Here is a 17,805-nt window from a genome sequence, read left to right on the forward strand (position 1 = left end):
GATACAAGCATGAACGTGTTGGTTCCACAGCCTTGAATTCGGATACTTATTGACCTCTTGGACAAACAGTTTATGCTCATTGCTGGAAGTAATTCCCTAGGTTTTACAACACCCCATCTGAACAAACCAATTTCTAGACCTTCACCATACGGATGACATGTTCGTTTTTATAGCATCCTCCATCTGGTGCAGGTACATTGCTGATAATAGCACCTTTTGTGCTGCAAAACCAAGTACATATGCAGGCAGGTTTAGAAACTTCAGTCATAGGAAAGGCTCAGCCAGCCTTGCTGGAATGTGCTATTCTAACCTTATATGAACATGTATCTCTGCAATGAGTGCTTAACACAAATTGCGGAAACACTGTGGCACTCAATTTATCAATATGAATTTCAGCTTTGGCTATTTTACATGATCAACATAATTCCCCCAAGAAGAAAATAATGCTACAGGAGTTGTGCAGTAGTGAACACACAGGCTATGTATACCACAGTGAACACAGAAAGCATTACATGAAGAATTGATGAAGACAGAATGTACTTGTCAACAACCGGCAGGCAATAGGATTAGAGCCTCAGCAGCATGCCATAAAATATCGTAACATGTGCTATTTAAGTCTGGTGAACAATGGAATCTTACTGCTTTGGATCAGGAAGCCTTGTGGGGGGCTCCCTCCAGGGTGGCGGCCTGGGGCAAGTGCCTCTTTTTCCCTCCCATAAAAACGTCTCTGAAGTAGTGATGGATTGACTTCGAGCCTACTGGTGAAGGTTGTGGGTGACTACACCAAACACTTTGCCTCTCACTATAGTCACAGCTATATGGGGTTGTCGGGCTGTGGGTAGGGAGTAGGGGGGATTACTAATCCACCCTGCATAATTATTTTATTTAGTGCCCAATGTCATGGTATTAGGCTAATTGGTGTGGGACATAGCTTTGTAGGGGGGAAGATAGGGCGGATTCTACGGACTCCAGACGCTGAGTTGGTTCCTCCCTTGGTTCCTCAATTATTGTAATTAATATCTGTGGGGTCACTGGCACACTGGATGGGCCTCATTCCGACCCAGGCGCAAAGGGATACCGGGCACCGTTAAGGACAACGGTGCCGGTAATCCCTTTGCGCCCTATTCCGAGGTCCCTTAACGTGTCCCGCTATTGGCGCCTGGTTTTACCAGGCGGCCTTAGCGGGAGCCGCAAAGGGACCAGGGAGTAAATAACGGTACCGCAAATTGCGGTACCGTTATTACCTCCCTCCCTATGGGGCTCAATGGGAATGGGGATTGCCTTTTTCAATGGGGACTTACCGGTCCCGCAAAGGTCGGACTAGACCGGTGAGTCCCCATTGAATCAGGGCGGACTTGGTACCATTATTGGAGGCAGTCATGGTGCTAATAGCGCCATGACTACCGCCAATCTCGGAATAAGGCCCGATCTCTCTGAAATTATTGAGGGATACACTTAAGGGTCCCCAAGGATGGGAGAAGTACTATAAACCCAGGAGGATTCATAAAAGAAGAAAGCTTGGGGGAGTAGCACTTAAAACAATGTGATGCTATTGTTGGATAGTTGTACCAGCCTAGGATTTCTAGATTGTTGGCTTCCTTGCTCTTAGAGGATTAGGTAACCATCTTGTTCACAAGTGTTTCCAAGGTTCTGCATATAGAGGAGAGGGCCGGCTCGGTGCAGAGGCAAAAATGATTTACCTTTAGCTAACCTCACTTTGCTGAGCTGCCAAGGCGAGTCCACAGAAACCCTATGATTGAAGAGAAGGAATAAGGCCCACTGTCGTTCTCCTCCATTTGGCCAATGGGGACACGGCAAGTCCCAGAATGAGTATCTGAGCATGGGCGAGAAGTACTTGGCCCAGCCTCACTGTGCCACTGTAACTGCGATGTTCGATGGGATAAAGATTCATGTGTGAAGCCTTCAAAACCACCTCACTGTCCATCTGTTGGAAGGATGCTGTATCAATGCTTGGGGGGGTCCTCTTATCAGCCCAACTCCACACATTGAGGGACAGATGGGTGAGATAATTTAATACATTCGGATAATGGCTCTAAAAACATTCATTGTGAGAAAATCCTTAAAGGCACTCCCCCTAACCATGAGAGAAGGATTTATCTATCTATTGTACATTAGTGAAATACAATCTTGCCCATTAAAATTAAACCTAATACAATGGCCCTCATTACGACCCTGGCGGAATTCGCGGTGCTAAATGCACCGCGGAAAGCTGCCGATAGCGCCATGGGGGTTGGCGGATTTTCCACCCCATGCCGACCTTGGCGGAGCGGTAAATCCCCAATCCCCATTTTGCCCTTCCCCATTCCCATTCTTGCCCCATAGGGTATAATGGGAGTGGGGAAGGCGTTAATTACGCCACCGTAAAGTACGGTGGCGTAATTAACAACGAGGTCCCTTAGCGCCATGGATTTCTCCGCCCGGTAAAACCAGGCGGAGAAAGGCTCCATGGCGCTACGGGAACTCGTAGTAGGGCGGACGGGTCCGCCACGATTACCGCTGGCGGTAACCCACTCCGCCAGGGTCGTAATGAGGGCCAATGTCATAAGGCACCATACAACATTTTGTTAACTCAACATACTTCGTATACAAACTGTAAATACTATTGTTATAATCATAATTCATACAGTTCACTGTAAAAGAGCATTAAACATTACATTGGATTTCATAAATTGTATATCCTATAAAGTGCATATAGCAAATCTTGTTGATAGAAAATTAATCAAATGTAACCTATAAAGAAACTTAATTACATCGACTGTCAATGAAGTATTATAACCAGCAAATGACCTACCCCAAATTATTCATTATTAAGACAGTCTAGGTTATGTATACATTTTGAAAAATGTAATGCTTAAATTTTGAAGAATAGGATATTTTTTTCACTTAATGGTGTAGTGTCTCGGTTTGGGAAAAGTTTGTACAGTATATACAAGTGACAGGCATTGCTAATGTTTTGCTCCTAATGCTAATTATTTCACATGTAGGTAGAAAGTTCATTCTGAACCATAGAAATTATGTTTTCCAATGAGAATGAGGAAATATTTCAAAATAGGAGGCAATACAGCTCTATTTCTTTGTTTCAGATGTCCAATTGGAAAATCATGTGTATTGCAAACATTTTTTGCTCATGATGCTCCAATCCCATTCGAAAAGTTTATTTTTCAATTCCAGATGATTAGATATCAGTACCTCTGGAGTACAATGCAAACTATCTAATATACACTGGCATTTATTAATAAATCCAGCAAAGACTCCTCTCTATTGTTGACAAACTAAGATTTGAAATTTGTGAAATAGAGAGTTATTGGGAGGGTTAAGAAAGTGCTTGTAGAATTGCAACAGCTTCCATAGATAATAAGCGCTCATTGGTGTAAGACCCAGTTCACACCGAATAATTGAAACTGGCACATCATTTAAAAGAGCTGGGGCCTTCCATCATGTGTTTCCTTCAATTTTCCCCAAGTCAATCATACAAGCTTGATGAGATATTTTCAACCCGTACATAATTGATGATAATACTTTGGCTTTGTAGAAATTGATTATTGGAATTATTGAAAATCTTCCATACTTTAGATGAATTTGTTTCATTTGCAGTGTAAACTGTTCTGCTCTATTTTTTAGTCTTGTAATTATTAGGTCCTTGCTGATAAATTAAACCCCTAATGTTTGAGGTTATTAACGATTTCTAATTCATTCAACGTATTTTCCAGATGGATGAATTTTGAAAATCATATTATTTTTGTTATGCTAGAATAAATAATCAAATCATTGTCTATGGTATATAAGGATTTATTAAAGCTCGTGAATTTACAAAATGTCTAATGATTGGATGTTTTAAAAAGAAAATATGTTGCATGTGCAGCTAGTGTGCGTTTAACAAAGGAAAGTAAAAAGTGTCAATGATTATGCACAATTGAAGCCACTTTCCATAAAAGGTTTATGCAATCATGAAAGCTTTTATAAGCAAAACACTAATAAATACAGTCTCAATTACAAATACTACAGCAGTTGGTTTAGAAATGGAAATGCTTGAAAATTATTTGGAATGGTGCCTCATGATCATGTTATTTTTGGAGCCATATAGAAAGCATATGTTTTTCCCATAAAGCTTTTGCCATAAAATGAATGACAAAACCTGTGGCATTAGGTCACCATTTCTCGGTTTCAATGTGTTTTCTTTCCTCTTTCTTTCTTGTAGATTGTGATCGTGCAGTTCGGAGGGAAACCCTTCAGCTGTGCTCCTCTGAACGCAGAGCAGTGGCTCTGGTGCCTTTTTGTGGGAGTGGGGGAGCTTGTCTGGGGACAGGTGAGCATATGTCACCCTTTTTTATCACATTTTGTTTCAGATGCAGAGTGCTCACCAACACAAAAGCTACCACAAGGCAGTGGAAGTCTATTTTGAAAAAAAGCAAACTTTAGAAGAACTGTTGTTTTTCAGGAGATAGTACAATGATTGTTTGTTCTGGCGGTGCATTGTGCTGTTGAAGTGGTAGGAATGTTCCAAAAAGTCAATACACATTTTATCAAAGCAATGAAAAGATTGTCAGGGTCCCTCTTAAAATGGCAGCCACGAGTGAAAAGAACTTCAGGGTAATAGTAATAAAAATAATGAAAACAAATCATTCATCGTCAAGGAGCAACTTTCACAAACAAATGCACCATGTTGTGCCTCATTGAAATTTGACAGTAATTACAGAGGAATTATTGCCAACTCATTTACCATTACCACCATTTGGTCCGGCAAATTTAATGTGGGTTTATGAGTGGAGTAAAGGTAGTGTTAGTCCCCATTTTTGCATTTCATAGAACCCCATGATGATCTTGACAGTGCTACTATAAGTGGTCATTCTGCCACACTAAATGCTTCATTTATTTTTAGACAAAGTGGAGAAGAAATCCTCGACTTCATCTACATAGTTAGTTTTGTGGTTCAGTAAAACTGGCAGTAAATATATTAACACAAAAAAGTGGACGTAACAGAATTACTGCCAAACGTTTTCTCCAACATTGAACCCAGAATACGGCCCCCTTGCCCAGAACCTCACATTCCAAAGTGTTAAACATTGAGTGTTTCTTTTCCTGTTTCCCTGGGATCCATACATAAAAGAATACCTTCTGTATTCTTAGAAACAAATGAAATGAACAAACAAAGAGACCAGTGACAAGACACATTTCTGGCTTACAAAGTGCATATTACAGCAGGTTTACAGGGAAATTTATAGAATTTCGCACAAAAGTGGCGCACGCGGCTGGCGCACAGTGTGCGCGTGCGAATGTCTGCGCCAGCCGCGTGCGCTAAAATCGATTTTCGCGCACAGCGTATTCATGGATTTTAGCCTCCAAAACCAGCTGTGGCGCAGAGTGGTGCAGTTCCGCCCCCAAGAACGCCATTGTGCAAGGAAAAGCCATCAAGATTCCCAATTCAGTGCAAAGGGCTGCGCTAACCCTGGACCAGTTTACAGGACTACCAAACAGCAAACGCCAAGCGGGGAATGTGTATTACTGGGGTGCGTGTGAAGTTTCACACGCGAAAGGGCCTTTGCGAGTGGGGTACGTGTACTACTGGGGTTCGTGGGAAGTTTCACACGCCATTTCAGCAGGGTACGTGTATTACGGGGTTCACAGGATCTTTCACACGAGAAAGGGCCTGTGCGAGTGGGTTACCTATATTACGGGGGTGCGCGGGTAGTTTCACACGTGATTGGGCTGGGTACGTGTATTTCAGGGGTGCGCGGGAAGTTTCACACGCGATTGGCCTGTGTACGTGTATTTCAGGGGTGTGCGGGATGTTTCACATGCGATTGGCCTGGGTACGTGTATTTCAGGGGTGCGTGGGAAGTTTCACACGCGATTGGAGTAGGGTACGTGTGTTTCAGGGGTGCGCGGGAAGTTTCACACGCGTTTGGCCTGGGTACGTGAATTTCAGTGGTGCGCAGGAAGTTTCACACGCGATTGGCCTAGGTATGTGTATTTCAGGGGTGCGCGGGAAGTTTCACACGCGATTGGAGTAGGGTACGTGTATTTCAGGGGTGCGCGGGAAGTTTCACACACGATTGGCCTGGGTACGTGTATTTCAGGGGTGCGCGGGAAGTTTCACACGCGATTGGCCTGGGTACGTGTATTTCAGGGGTGCGCGGGAAGTTTCACACGCGATTGGAGTAGGGTACGTGTATTACCGGGCTACGCATGAAGTTTCACACGCGATTTTGCTGTCAGAGCGGGGAACGTGTATTTCGGGGGTGCGCGGGGAGTCCTACACGTGAATTGGCAGTGTGGGTCCTCCCAGGTGTCCCCTCTACCCCCTCCATGGCATCTGCAGGCAGCCCACACCACAGGGGACTTCCCTGCACCCCTGGTCATGTCCCGCAGGCAGCACATCCACCATGGGCATGCCCCCCAGCCAAGCCACATGTCACGTTGCAATATGATCACCAACTCAAGTCTCCCAGCACCCCCACTCGCCAGCAGTGCAGGGCACCTGCCAGCAGGCCCCCACACATGTCCCACACATGTCCCCTTGCACCCCCACCCCCCAGCAGTGCAGGGCACCTGCCAGCAGGCCCCCACTCATGTCCCCTTGCACCCCCACCCCCCAGCAGTGCAGGGAACCTGCCAGCAGGCCCCCAATCGTATCCCACTAATGTCCCACAGCACCCCCACCCCCTAGCAGTGCATGGCACCTGCCAGCAGGCCCCCACACATGTCCCACTCATGCCCCCTTGCACCCCCACCCCCCAGCAGTGCAGGGGCACCTGCCAGCAGGCCCCCACTCATGTCCCCCAGCACCCCCACCCCCCAGCTGTGCAGGGCACCTGCCAGCAGGCCCCCACACATGTCCCACTCATGTCCCCCTGCACCCCCAGCCCCCAGCAGTGCAGGGCAACTGCCAGCAGGCCCCCACTCATGTCCCACTCATGTCCCCTTGCACCTCCACCCCCCAGCAGTGCAGGGCACCTGCCAGCAGGCCCCCACTCATGTCCCCCAGCACCCCCACCCCCCAGCAGTGCAGGGCACCTGCCAGCAGGCCCCCACACATGTCCCCAGCACCCCCACCCCCCAGCAGTGCAGGGCACCTGCCAGCAGGCCCCCACACATGTCCCACCCCCCAGCAGTGCAGGGCACCTGCCAGCAGGCCCCCACATATGTCCCCCAGCACCCCCACCCCCCAGCAGTGCAGGGCACCTGCCAGCAGGCCCTCACACATGTCCCACTCATGTCCCCTTGTACCCCCACCCCCAGCAGTGCATGGCACCTGCCAGCAGGCCCCCACTCATGTCCCCTTGCACCCCCACCCCCAGCAGTGCAGGGCACCTGCCAGCAGGCCCCCACTCATGTCCCACTCATGTCCCCTTGCACCCCCACACCCCAGCAGTGCAGGGCACCTGCCAGCAGGCCCCCAATCATGTCCCCTTGAACCCCCACCCCCCAGCAGTGCAGGGCACCTGCCAGCAGGCCCCCACTCATGTCCCCTTGCACCCCTACCCCCCAACAGTGCAGGGAACCTGCCAGCAGGCCCCCACTCATGTCCCACTCATGTCCCCTTGCACCCCCACCCCCCAGCAGTGCGGGGCACCTGCCAGCAGGCCCCCACTCATGTCCCACTCATGTCTCCTTGCACCCCCACCCCCCAGCAGTGCAGGGCACCTGCCAGCAGGCCCCTACACATGTCCCACTCATGTCCCCTTGCACCCCCACCCCCCAGCAGTGCAGGGCACCTGCCATCAGGCCCCTACTCATGTCCCCCTGCCCCCAGGTCATGACAATCCTCAATCATGGCCCTTATGGCCAGCCTCCCCAGCCCAAAGACCCAACCAAGTATTGCATCTACCCACATAGAAAAGGCAATTACATGATACAACCCCAATGGCAAGTATGTAAATGAACACATGTCCGTCACACACAAATGGTTGCAAGTGAATGTGAAAACCCATATCATGACATGCATGAAACCAATGAGATAATACCACACATCGAAGTATGAAAATAAAATGTATTAAAAGCAACATGAATGGAATTTAAATCAAACAAACAACAATGGGAATAAAAAAAGAAAAGCTGCATGTCCGTAAAATAATGAAAAACAAGAAATCATAATCCAAAGGAAAGGTGTCCAAAGTCACAGTCCAACAAAGCAAATCCAAGGGAAAAACAAAAGTGAAAACCATTGCTTCATGGGGAAATCCAAAAAAAGAGGTGAATCCAATAGTGAACTATATACAGATGAACAATCCAGGGTCCATGATCCCAACTGAAGAAATTAAACCTATCAAAAATACTACATAATGAAAAACTATATACAGAAACGTGGTGCATTGTCCAAGCTCAACCAAAATAAAGAAAAAACCAAAGGAAACCTAACACTATCTAACTATTTAAAAGGGCAGCGGGCTACTCCGACGGCTCACTTTTGGATGTCCCGGGCCAGGGCATCATCGAACTCCTGCTCAATGTCCCGGAGGTGGTCCTCTTCCATGGCCCGAGGGTTCGCAGGGACGACGACATGTTCTCCAACTCCCTGCGAATTGCCTCGAGGCACTTGGCCCGCCTCAGGGCCCTCCGCATGGAGTTCTACGCCCTGACCATCGTGAGCCGTGCCTCTTCTGCCCGCTGCCGCTCCCCATCTATGGCATGGCCTAACCGCTGCCACACGGAAGACACTTCCCATCCTGGGTCCTCCTGCCCTCTGGCCGATGCCTGCCCCTCCGATGACGAAGGCCCCGAGCCATCATGGCTCCCACCTTGTTGCTGCTGCTGCTGTGCCTCTGCCCGTGCCCTGGCTCTTGCTGCCTGCACATCCTCCTCCGGCTGGGGTGCAGTTGTTGAGGTGGCCACCCCTGCTGGACGTCCGACTCCCGACTGTGGCAGGGATGTGTCCTCCACCAGCCAGCTGCAGGGTCAGAGGCAGCTCCACAGAGCACCCCGGTGACACATCGGTGGGAAGATGGCACGGAGTACGATTGGCGCATAGCGGGTTCAGTTGAGGAGGGGGTCGGAACAAGGCCCAGCAAACGGAGGAATCCGGCCCTGGTGACCTGTCCCAGTAGGTCGACGTGGTCAACGAGCCATTCGAGACGACATGCAGTCTCCCCATGAAAAGACTGCATTTCGCCTCGCATGGCCCGTTGACCCAACACCACACCACCCAGGACAGCCTCAACCCGGTCCCAGATAGCCACGTCCGCAGGCAGAGGAAGGCCAGTTGTCGTAAGATCATCCCCTGCCTGAAAACGGGTCTGGACGTAAGTATCCCTGCTGGTGCAAGATGATGCAGTCACAGGATCGGGGACAGGATTACACACAGGCATCTCCACGGCGGCCTGTGCTGCCTCCTGTCCCTGCACTGCACCACTAGCACCAGTGGAATCCCCACCTCCAGACCCCGTCTCTGTCCCTTGCACGGCCTCCTCCTCCACCAAACTCCCCACCAACCTGGATGACTCCGTGCCATCTTCCTCCGTCGGGCCCTGTGAGGTCTCAGCTGCCCCTTCTGCTGCTGAGGAGTCCAACTCCGACCTCCGCCTCTTGGACCTTCCCTCGGCAGCTGCGACCTGGGACGCGGCACCGGACTCCTCACTCCCCGACAAGATGACAACCTGGGAGGTTGTCAGACATGGCATCACAATCCCCAACACACATGTCATTTCAAATCACACACATGAGCTATTCCACAGCCATATCGCAACAGCCAGCACCATCCATACACATACAACAGCATGAGCAGGCAAAGGTGAGCCAGACATCACATGAGACACAGGGAGTGCACTAGACATGCACACACGCCACCACACTTACATGCATGTGTACACCTCCACCAAGTGTCGCAGTGATGAGATCGGCATTCATGTCACATCTGGCAATCAGTCTTCTACATATCAGTCTCACATGCATCCATGTTGCATGACAGTTGCACACTTGTCAGATACACATACATGCACATGTACACAGTGCAGATACATGCAGCTGGAACCAACATCCATGTGTGACACCACAACCTTGACAACTGACATAGACAGTCATTCAAACATGTGTGCTCACACATCTGCATTTGGCTTGCATGCTTACCCAGAAATACACCATCCATGTGTCTCACACATGAAAGGACTCGCATGTGTCAGCCTCACGGCCCTGTACATACACATCCACACATGGCCCTACAAAACCACATGTGCAACCTGCACACTACTGGGCCACCACCACACGCACAGCTTCCAATCAGTATGCATGTACACTTACCGCTCGACTCCAGACGGGTATGCCTCTCAAGGACCTGGACGTGGAGCGCTGGGCATACGCGTTCCAGGACCCTCATTTGGTCTTCCGACAGGTGACCCCGGCGCCCCTTAGCATCCGCTGCCTTCAAGAGGCACCAGGCCTTGTTGAGGGTCCTGGACCTGAAGTCCTCCCAGCGCTTCTTGACATGATGGAATTCGCGGACTGCCACCCCCTCCGCGTTGATGGCAGTCGCGATGTCCGTCCAGATCCTGGTCCGTCCTTCCTTGTCGGCGCGCGACCTTCCGAAGAGGGCATCATACTGCCCCAGGACTTGCTCCACCAGGACACCAACTTCGGTGGCAGTGAAGCTGGTGGCCCTCTGCCTCTCTGGCTGGGGGTTGCCAGTGCCGCCAGATGGTGTAGTGCTGGACATGGCAACCTCAGAGGCAGGAGTGGGTGGGCAACTGGGTCCTGGGGCTGGGCTGTGGAGCGATGGAATCCCAGTCGGGAGTCTTCGGGTTCCAGCAGGGGTGGTCACAGCAACAGCACCCCTGGCTGACGTGCAGGCAGCAAATAGCAGGGCATGTGGGCAGCAGGCAATCAGGCAGCAGCAGATGGCAGGTGGGAGCGTGCTCGGGATCTGGGGGGCAGTAATTCAGCCTTCTGGGCAGGAGCGTGGTCTTCTGTGTGTGAATGCGTGGCCAGCTTGATACAGAGTGATTTGGCACGTGAAAATCTTGCACGTCAGCGTGTAATTCGAGGAAAGGCCCTTAGCGCGTAAGCGCGTCAGCGCACGAACGCGATTTCATTGGACCAAAGGCCCTTAGCGTGTAAGCGCGTCTGTGATGTGACGCGCGCGCGTGTTTCCCTCATAGCACGTGATGACAGAGCACACGTGGAAAAGCTGCACGTCCGAGTGTCAGCACGTGTAATTGGAGGAAAGGGCGCTTACACGCGTAAGTGACGTGTACGTGTGGGCCGGTTTAAAAGGTATGTGTAGGACGCCATTTCCTTGTACGTGCTTTTTGTGGAGAGCGAGTGGGTGGATTCTGTACTTCTTGTCGGTTCACACGCGATTACTTCACAGCGTTTCAAGTTCGTACTCCCTGTTACCTCTGACAGCTTTAATTTTTGTACTTTTTTTGGGCCTGTTTCCTCAAACAGTGTTCACTTCTCCTTTTGTCCTGTCTCCTCAGACAGCGTACAATTCTTCTATTGGCGGGGGGGTTGCCAACGCGCACACGCACGTATTTTTCACATTCTTTTTCCAGCCAGACGGTGAGTTCTGCACGTACTTAGCAACTGTGCTTGCCCCGTGTGTCGCGTACCCCTTCAGAGGTCATTGTAGGCTGCGTGTATCACGCGTACGCTTATTTTTGTGTTTCTGGGTGCCACAGCGTAGTGCGGGTTCATTTTTCCACGCACGTGGTCTACGAGGGGTTGCGTGCACGTTTATTTTTGTTTTTGGGCTGCCTGTGTGTTGCGTGACCCGTCATCTTCCTCCAGGGGTCACAGACAGCCTTGTTAGAGCACTAGGGTACGAATTCCATCTAGTACCCTACCCCCTTTGACCCGCAATTGCCCAGGACAATAGTTTACTGCTCCTCCCATACACACACAACATCAGTGCCATGGTTGGGAGGCAACCAAGCGGTAAGGGAGGCAAAGGTGGCCGACCTTCAAAAGGTGGACGTGGTGGACGCAGTAGGGGACGTGGCCAGGATTTGCAGGGTGCCCCTATACCCCCATGTGTGGAGGACCAGTCAGGGACACCCATGCTCCCCCCCATGGTTGTGGGAAACGTGGCTGAGACCATCCCAGCTCAGCCCTTGTTGGACCAGCCCATTGTGGCACCTGACCTGGCACAGGATGACTCCCTGGCTGACTTCCAGGTCAGCAAGTCTAGGCCACGTGTGGCGGTGCAAGTTGTCACCAAGGCACGTGTATCTGGGGCAGCTATGTCATCTGCTGCCCCAAGTATGCAGGGTGGTGAGGCTGCAGGGGCAGCTGCAGCTCCATCCGCCCCAACTCTGACTCTCCCAGCCAGGACAGTGTCGGTCCTGGTCCATCATACTGATGTTTCCCCTGCCAACATCACACTTCAGACAATGCCTGCACCAATTCCTATGGTCAGTGTGCATTCGCACACTCCTACTACCCAGTCCACCGGTGATTCTGCCCCTACTGACCAGAGCGGCATTAGCCACTCTGGCTCCGCTCCACCTTCTAAAAAGAGGAAGAAGGGTGCTCTGGCACGACAGGCTGAGACCCCAGGCACGGCTACACACTCCGGTACCTCAAGGAAGCCTTGCTTCAATGATTCAGAACTTAATGCACTTGTGAGCTATGTGTTGCAACATAGCCACGAAATGGTGGTGACTGCAGGATCCAAGACCACACCTGGTCAACGTAAGGCACACTGGCAGACCATCGCCAACCAGATAAGTGCCCTTGGATTTGTGAGGCGCTCAGCTTATGATTGCTACAAGCGGTGGAACCACCTGAAACGCAGAGCAAAGGACAAGCTGGCCTCAAGTCATGCCGCTACTCTGGTGACTGGCGGTGGGTGTCCACAAGAGGACAACGAACTCACTGAACATGAGTCTGTTGCTGGGACCTTCATCACAGAGGAACAGATCCGAGGTGTGGGAGAACTACCCGATTATGACACATTGTCCGGTGAGTGCCCATGCGTGTGTGTGTGTGTGTGTAATGCATGTTTATGTTGTTTGGGTAACGGGTTCTGATTGAGTGCCAGGTGAGGGTGTGTGTGACTGAGTAGTATGGGTCACCCATGTGCTTCATCCAAAACATTCTGCGGCCTTGAATTTGGGTGTGACACTATCCCTTCTGGCCACAGTAGTAATTTAGTGCAACATTACGGCAGTTGCCCTTGAGGTGGCATCATGCAACAAAATTGTTTGTATTTTTAAATTTTCTTTCAGGCTGATTGTTTCAATTCTCCCACTTTTGCAACACATTCCTCAGCCCTATTGTGACATATGTGACATGCTTCTGTCATTGAAGAACCCCACATTGGCCCACATGTGTCACCTTGGTAGTTGAATGATTTGACCATTCAGGCTGAATGAGTATTGTCCTGATCACATGATGTTTCTGGGCCGGTTTGAATGTGGAACATGCTAGTTGTTTCCTGTCATGTTGAAGTGCACAACCATTGATGTGTACATGGCCCTGCAATCACTGTATTTTTGTACACTGGATGTGTTGCAGTGTGTGGCACATGGCGTATCATTTCACACTATGTGGCATTTTTCATCTCTTCATGTCCATCTCACATGGATGGGTGACAGTACTCATTCACTGACATATGGATGTACTTGTGGAATGTACCATGGCTATGGTACATACCATCTGTGTGATGGCATGTGTCATTTATGTGTATAGGACATGCCACTCACAGGCCAATGTGTGATGGCAGTGCTACCCAGCATGCAGCAAATGTGTTGCTCTTCCATCTTGGTGTCATTAGTGTCAGACTTTTGCCTCCCCTTCCAACTCTGTGACAGTGCATGCATGGGAGGGTTATAGTCATGTGGGACATGTGTAAATCATGTACTGGTTCTGTAGCTTGTCAGGCCTATTTGTGTGGTATGGTGCTAATGCCTGTTTCCATTTTTTGTCTTTCATGTTTTTGCAGGGGATGACGCACTTGATGCTGGTGAGGTTGAGGAAATGGTGCAGACCCAGGAGGAACCTGAGGCACAACCGGCCACCAGTGTGGTGGGTGAGAACCCACTCTTGCTGCAGACGATTCTGTCAAGGGGTGTCTCTGGGTGCACCTCCCCAGACCTCTATTCAGGTGTTGATTCGGATGATGAGACCTATGTGGCGTCGCAGGTAAGTGTTTCTGGAAGGGGTTCTGTTCTGTCCAACCCACCTGCACCAGGGGTAGAACCCTCTATGGGGATGTCAGTGTTGGTTAGTCAGTCTTTGGCGGTTACGGGTGCAGGGTCACACTCCACAACATCTGATCCTGTTCCTGGGCCAGCAGATCAGAGGGGGAATGCAGTCCTGCAGCCTCAGGCAGTGCCGGCACAGCAAGGCGCAGATCGCCTTGCCCGAAACAGGTGTGGAGCCCGCCGACGTGGTGGCCATACGCCACAAGGCAATACCGCATGGGAACAATCCATTTACGGTATGGCAACCCAACAGGCAGCATCAGTTGAGATGATGGCTCAAGCAATGGAGAGGGTGGCCACTTCCATTGTCCCCCCCTGAAAGGCAGATGGAGCTACTACAGCAGGCAACAGACTCCATTTGCCAATCACACAGGGAGGACATGTTGGCGTCCAACAGGGACAGACGGGCGGCACTGGAGACTCTACGCCAATCGATATCAATAGAGTCCCGGTGCCACAGGGAAGCCCTGAGGGTAGAACTCCATCACCTCAGGGAGACTCTTGTAGACCTTGAGACTTCCACTAACTTGAGGACAGAACAGCAGCTGGAGCGGCTCACACGTTTGCTCTCAGCTGAGATGCAGGCAACTCTGGAGGAGATCCGGGCATCACGTCAGGTGCTGCATGGGGATCTCCGCACTATAATCCTCCAGAATGAGACCTTCCACACCCGCATGCTTGCTGCCATGGAGGACCATACCAGGGCTTTGAGTGGGCTGCCTCCCATAGCACCACCACCTCCTGTGGCAGCATCAGAGGTTAATGAGAGCGACAGCAGCAGTTCTCCCACATTGGCATAGCCGCACAGGCCATGAGCCCATGGAGGTGTTTTTTTTTCCCAACATCCACACAGGCAGCTGTTGGTGCACACCCTGTCCTCGGACCTCCTGGGTGGCCTCCCCTCCCCCCGGCCCCCACATGGCCATTTTTGATTTTTGCTTTTTTGATTTTTGATTATTTTTTAACAGTGTTTTGCCTTGTGTGGCTCCCGTGGGCATCCACTGTATTCCGGCTGGGCACATGCAGGCTTGTCCTGAGTTTGGGTTCGATGCTTGGGTTCGTGAGGCACACACCCCTCCTGCTTCCTGTTTCCATGGGCTTGCAAAGGGTGTGACCAAGTGACAGTGATGTACACAGTGATGTTGGGCTCCCATGAGCTGTGTGGGCAGTCTGTAGTCAATACTGTGTAGACATTCCTTGTGTATATTGTTGTTGTATTGTACACTGCATGTTGGAATTATGTATGCTTCTGCTTCCATGTCTCCCTCTGAATTTGCAGGTTCATTCCTCATGTCTTCACAAGGCCGTCTACTTTGGAGATGGAGTTCATGTTGTATGCAGTACACAGACAAGTTTTGAAGCCTGCAAGACTACAGTTGGAAGGGGGCGATGTGGTGGCATATTCAGGTTGTAAGACTACGACTACTTTAACTTAGTACTGTCATGTTTTAGTTATGTTTGAGCTTGTGTAGCTGCATTGTATTGTTGGTAAGTATTTTGTCATGTGTGTTGTTAGTTCAACATTACTGGGAGAATATTGTGTGTGGCCAGTTTCCATTAGGGACACTGTACTTTGTGACACTTGTGTCAGGTTTTCGGGATTGCTTTGTTTGCTCTCACATAGCATGCCATGGTGTGTTGGGTGGTGGTGCTGGGGAGGGGTTGGGTGACATGGCACTGTTCTCATGTTGTATTTTGCAAGGGGGTAATGCATTTAGCAGCACATGTGTCTTTTGATGACACAGCATTGGTGGTGTTTCTGTACGTAGGGATGCACACATTGTGACACTTCCAGGTGACCAATCTCAGGCTGGTATGGTTGTGACAGTTCACTGTCCCTTGTGTCATCATCGATTGTCAGCTGGTATGTGGCAGGGCTGTGTGCACTCCACAGGGGTGTGATTCTAAGTGAAGTAATTAGCCACCAGCTGCGTTCGGGCTGCCTCACCCTGTGCTCTTTCCCCTCCCATGCGCAGCGGGCGTGCATGTGGTTGGGGATGTGGGGGCACCACCATGTCCACCGGCAGGGCCCGGCATGTTGCAACGTTGTGCAGGACACATGCTGCCACAATGATCCTGCACACTACTGGGGGAGCGTATAACAGCTGCCCGCCAGAGCGGTCAAGGGAGCGAAAGCGTGACTTGAGCACTCCGAATGTGCACTCCACTATGCCCCGGGTTGCAATATGGGCTGTGTTGTATCTTACCTCGGGTGGCGTGGTGGGGTTCTGAATTGGCGTCATCATGTGGGTGCGCAGAGGGTAGGCACTGTCCCCTGGGGAGGTGGTGATGGGTATCATTAGTAGGGTTGTGACATTACTCAGTATCTGGCATGCATGCATGTGCTGTGGCATTTATACTCACCGAGCAGCCATGTATCGCCATGCCGCCCAGCTTCTAGGTCCCGGTTTACGGTTGACATTCTGTAAATGAAACTGTCGTGGGAGGACTCTGGATAGTTGGCATATACTGAGGTGATGATTCCCTTGGCATCACATACTACCTGGACGTTGATGGAATGCCAGTGCTTGCGGTTTCTATAGATGTGCTCTGATGCCCTGGGGGACGTAGAGCCACATGGGTGCAATCAATGGCACCTAGGACTTTGGGGAATTGTGCCACCCCGTAGAAATCCTGGACGGCAGCCTGCCTTTCTGCAGGTTTTCTGGGCAGGTATATGTGCCTGCGGACTGATGGGCGTGCAGTCATGATGGCCAAGACCTGGTGTAGGCAGCGTGACTGCGTGGCCTGTGACACCCCCCCCACTATGGCACTTGTCCGCTGAAATGATCCGGTGGCCAAAAAGTGCAGTAAATTGAGGACCTTCTCCAGGGGGCTGAGTGCTTGGGAGCAGAGGGTGGGTGATGTGAGATCATCCTCCCACTCACTGACCAGGTCGAGTATTATGTGAGGTGGAAACCTGTACCTCCCATACACCTGGTCATCAGGCATGCCAAAAAGGCTGGTTCTGGGTGTGAAAATTCTGGCCCTGACTATCCTCCTCCTACTCCTGCGGTATCCCACGACCACTGATGCTAGGAACGGTATGTTCATCCTGGCGTCTGAGCTTGCTTGTTGTTTGCGTGCAATTTTATGCTGCGCGGGTCCACGTACGCCTGCTTCCTGCTGGCGTACCTGTTTCCGGATTGGCATGTGCGTGTGAGCGTTCCGCGTATTTGCCTCCTGTACTTCCCCGCCCACCCCAGTAATACACCCCGCTCGCCAAGGCCCAATCGCATGTAAAACTTCCCACGAGCCCCTGAAGTACACGTACCCCGCTCGCCCAGGCACAATCGCGTGTAAAACGTCCCGCAAGCCCCTGAAGTACACATACCCCACTCACCCAGGCACAATCGCGTGTAAAACTTCCCGCGAGCCCCTGAAGTACACGTACCCCGCTCACCCAGGCACAATCGCGTGTAAAACTTCCCGCGAGCCCCTGAAGTACACGTACCCCGCTCGCCCAGGCACAATCGCGTGTGAAACTTCCCACGCACCCCCGAAATACACACTATTTTTGACACAGCGGGTGTCCGTGTTTGTCGCGTACCCCTTTGCACGTCATTTGTCCTAGAGGGCCACAGTATGGGACATTCATCAGAGCTGTATATATAGGCTTTTTGCTAGCGCAGGGATGCTACCGCCTGCC

At 50.9% G+C, this 17,805-nt stretch overlaps 1 protein-coding gene across 9 annotated transcripts in view; it reads left to right on the forward strand.

Moving 5' to 3' along the window:
* ATP2B3 (ATPase plasma membrane Ca2+ transporting 3) overlaps window positions 1-17,805 on the forward strand; it is a 1,317,805-nt gene that overhangs the window by 1,172,627 nt on the left and 127,373 nt on the right. For all 9 annotated transcript variants that reach the window (XR_011302157.1, XR_011302158.1, XR_011302159.1 and 6 more), the window contains one exon: window positions 4,220-4,327. Coding sequence is in view for 6 of the 9 variants with exons in the window: in XM_069645362.1 (XP_069501463.1) it covers window positions 4,220-4,327 (108 nt within the window). In the remaining 3 variants the exon portion in view is untranslated. The remainder of the gene's footprint in view (window positions 1-4,219; window positions 4,328-17,805) is intronic.

Source organism: Ambystoma mexicanum, chromosome 2p, assembly GCF_040938575.1.
Source record: "Ambystoma mexicanum isolate Mex_15411 chromosome 2p, UKY_AmexF1_1, whole genome shotgun sequence".
Classification (NCBI taxonomy): Eukaryota; Metazoa; Chordata; class Amphibia; order Caudata; family Ambystomatidae; genus Ambystoma; species Ambystoma mexicanum.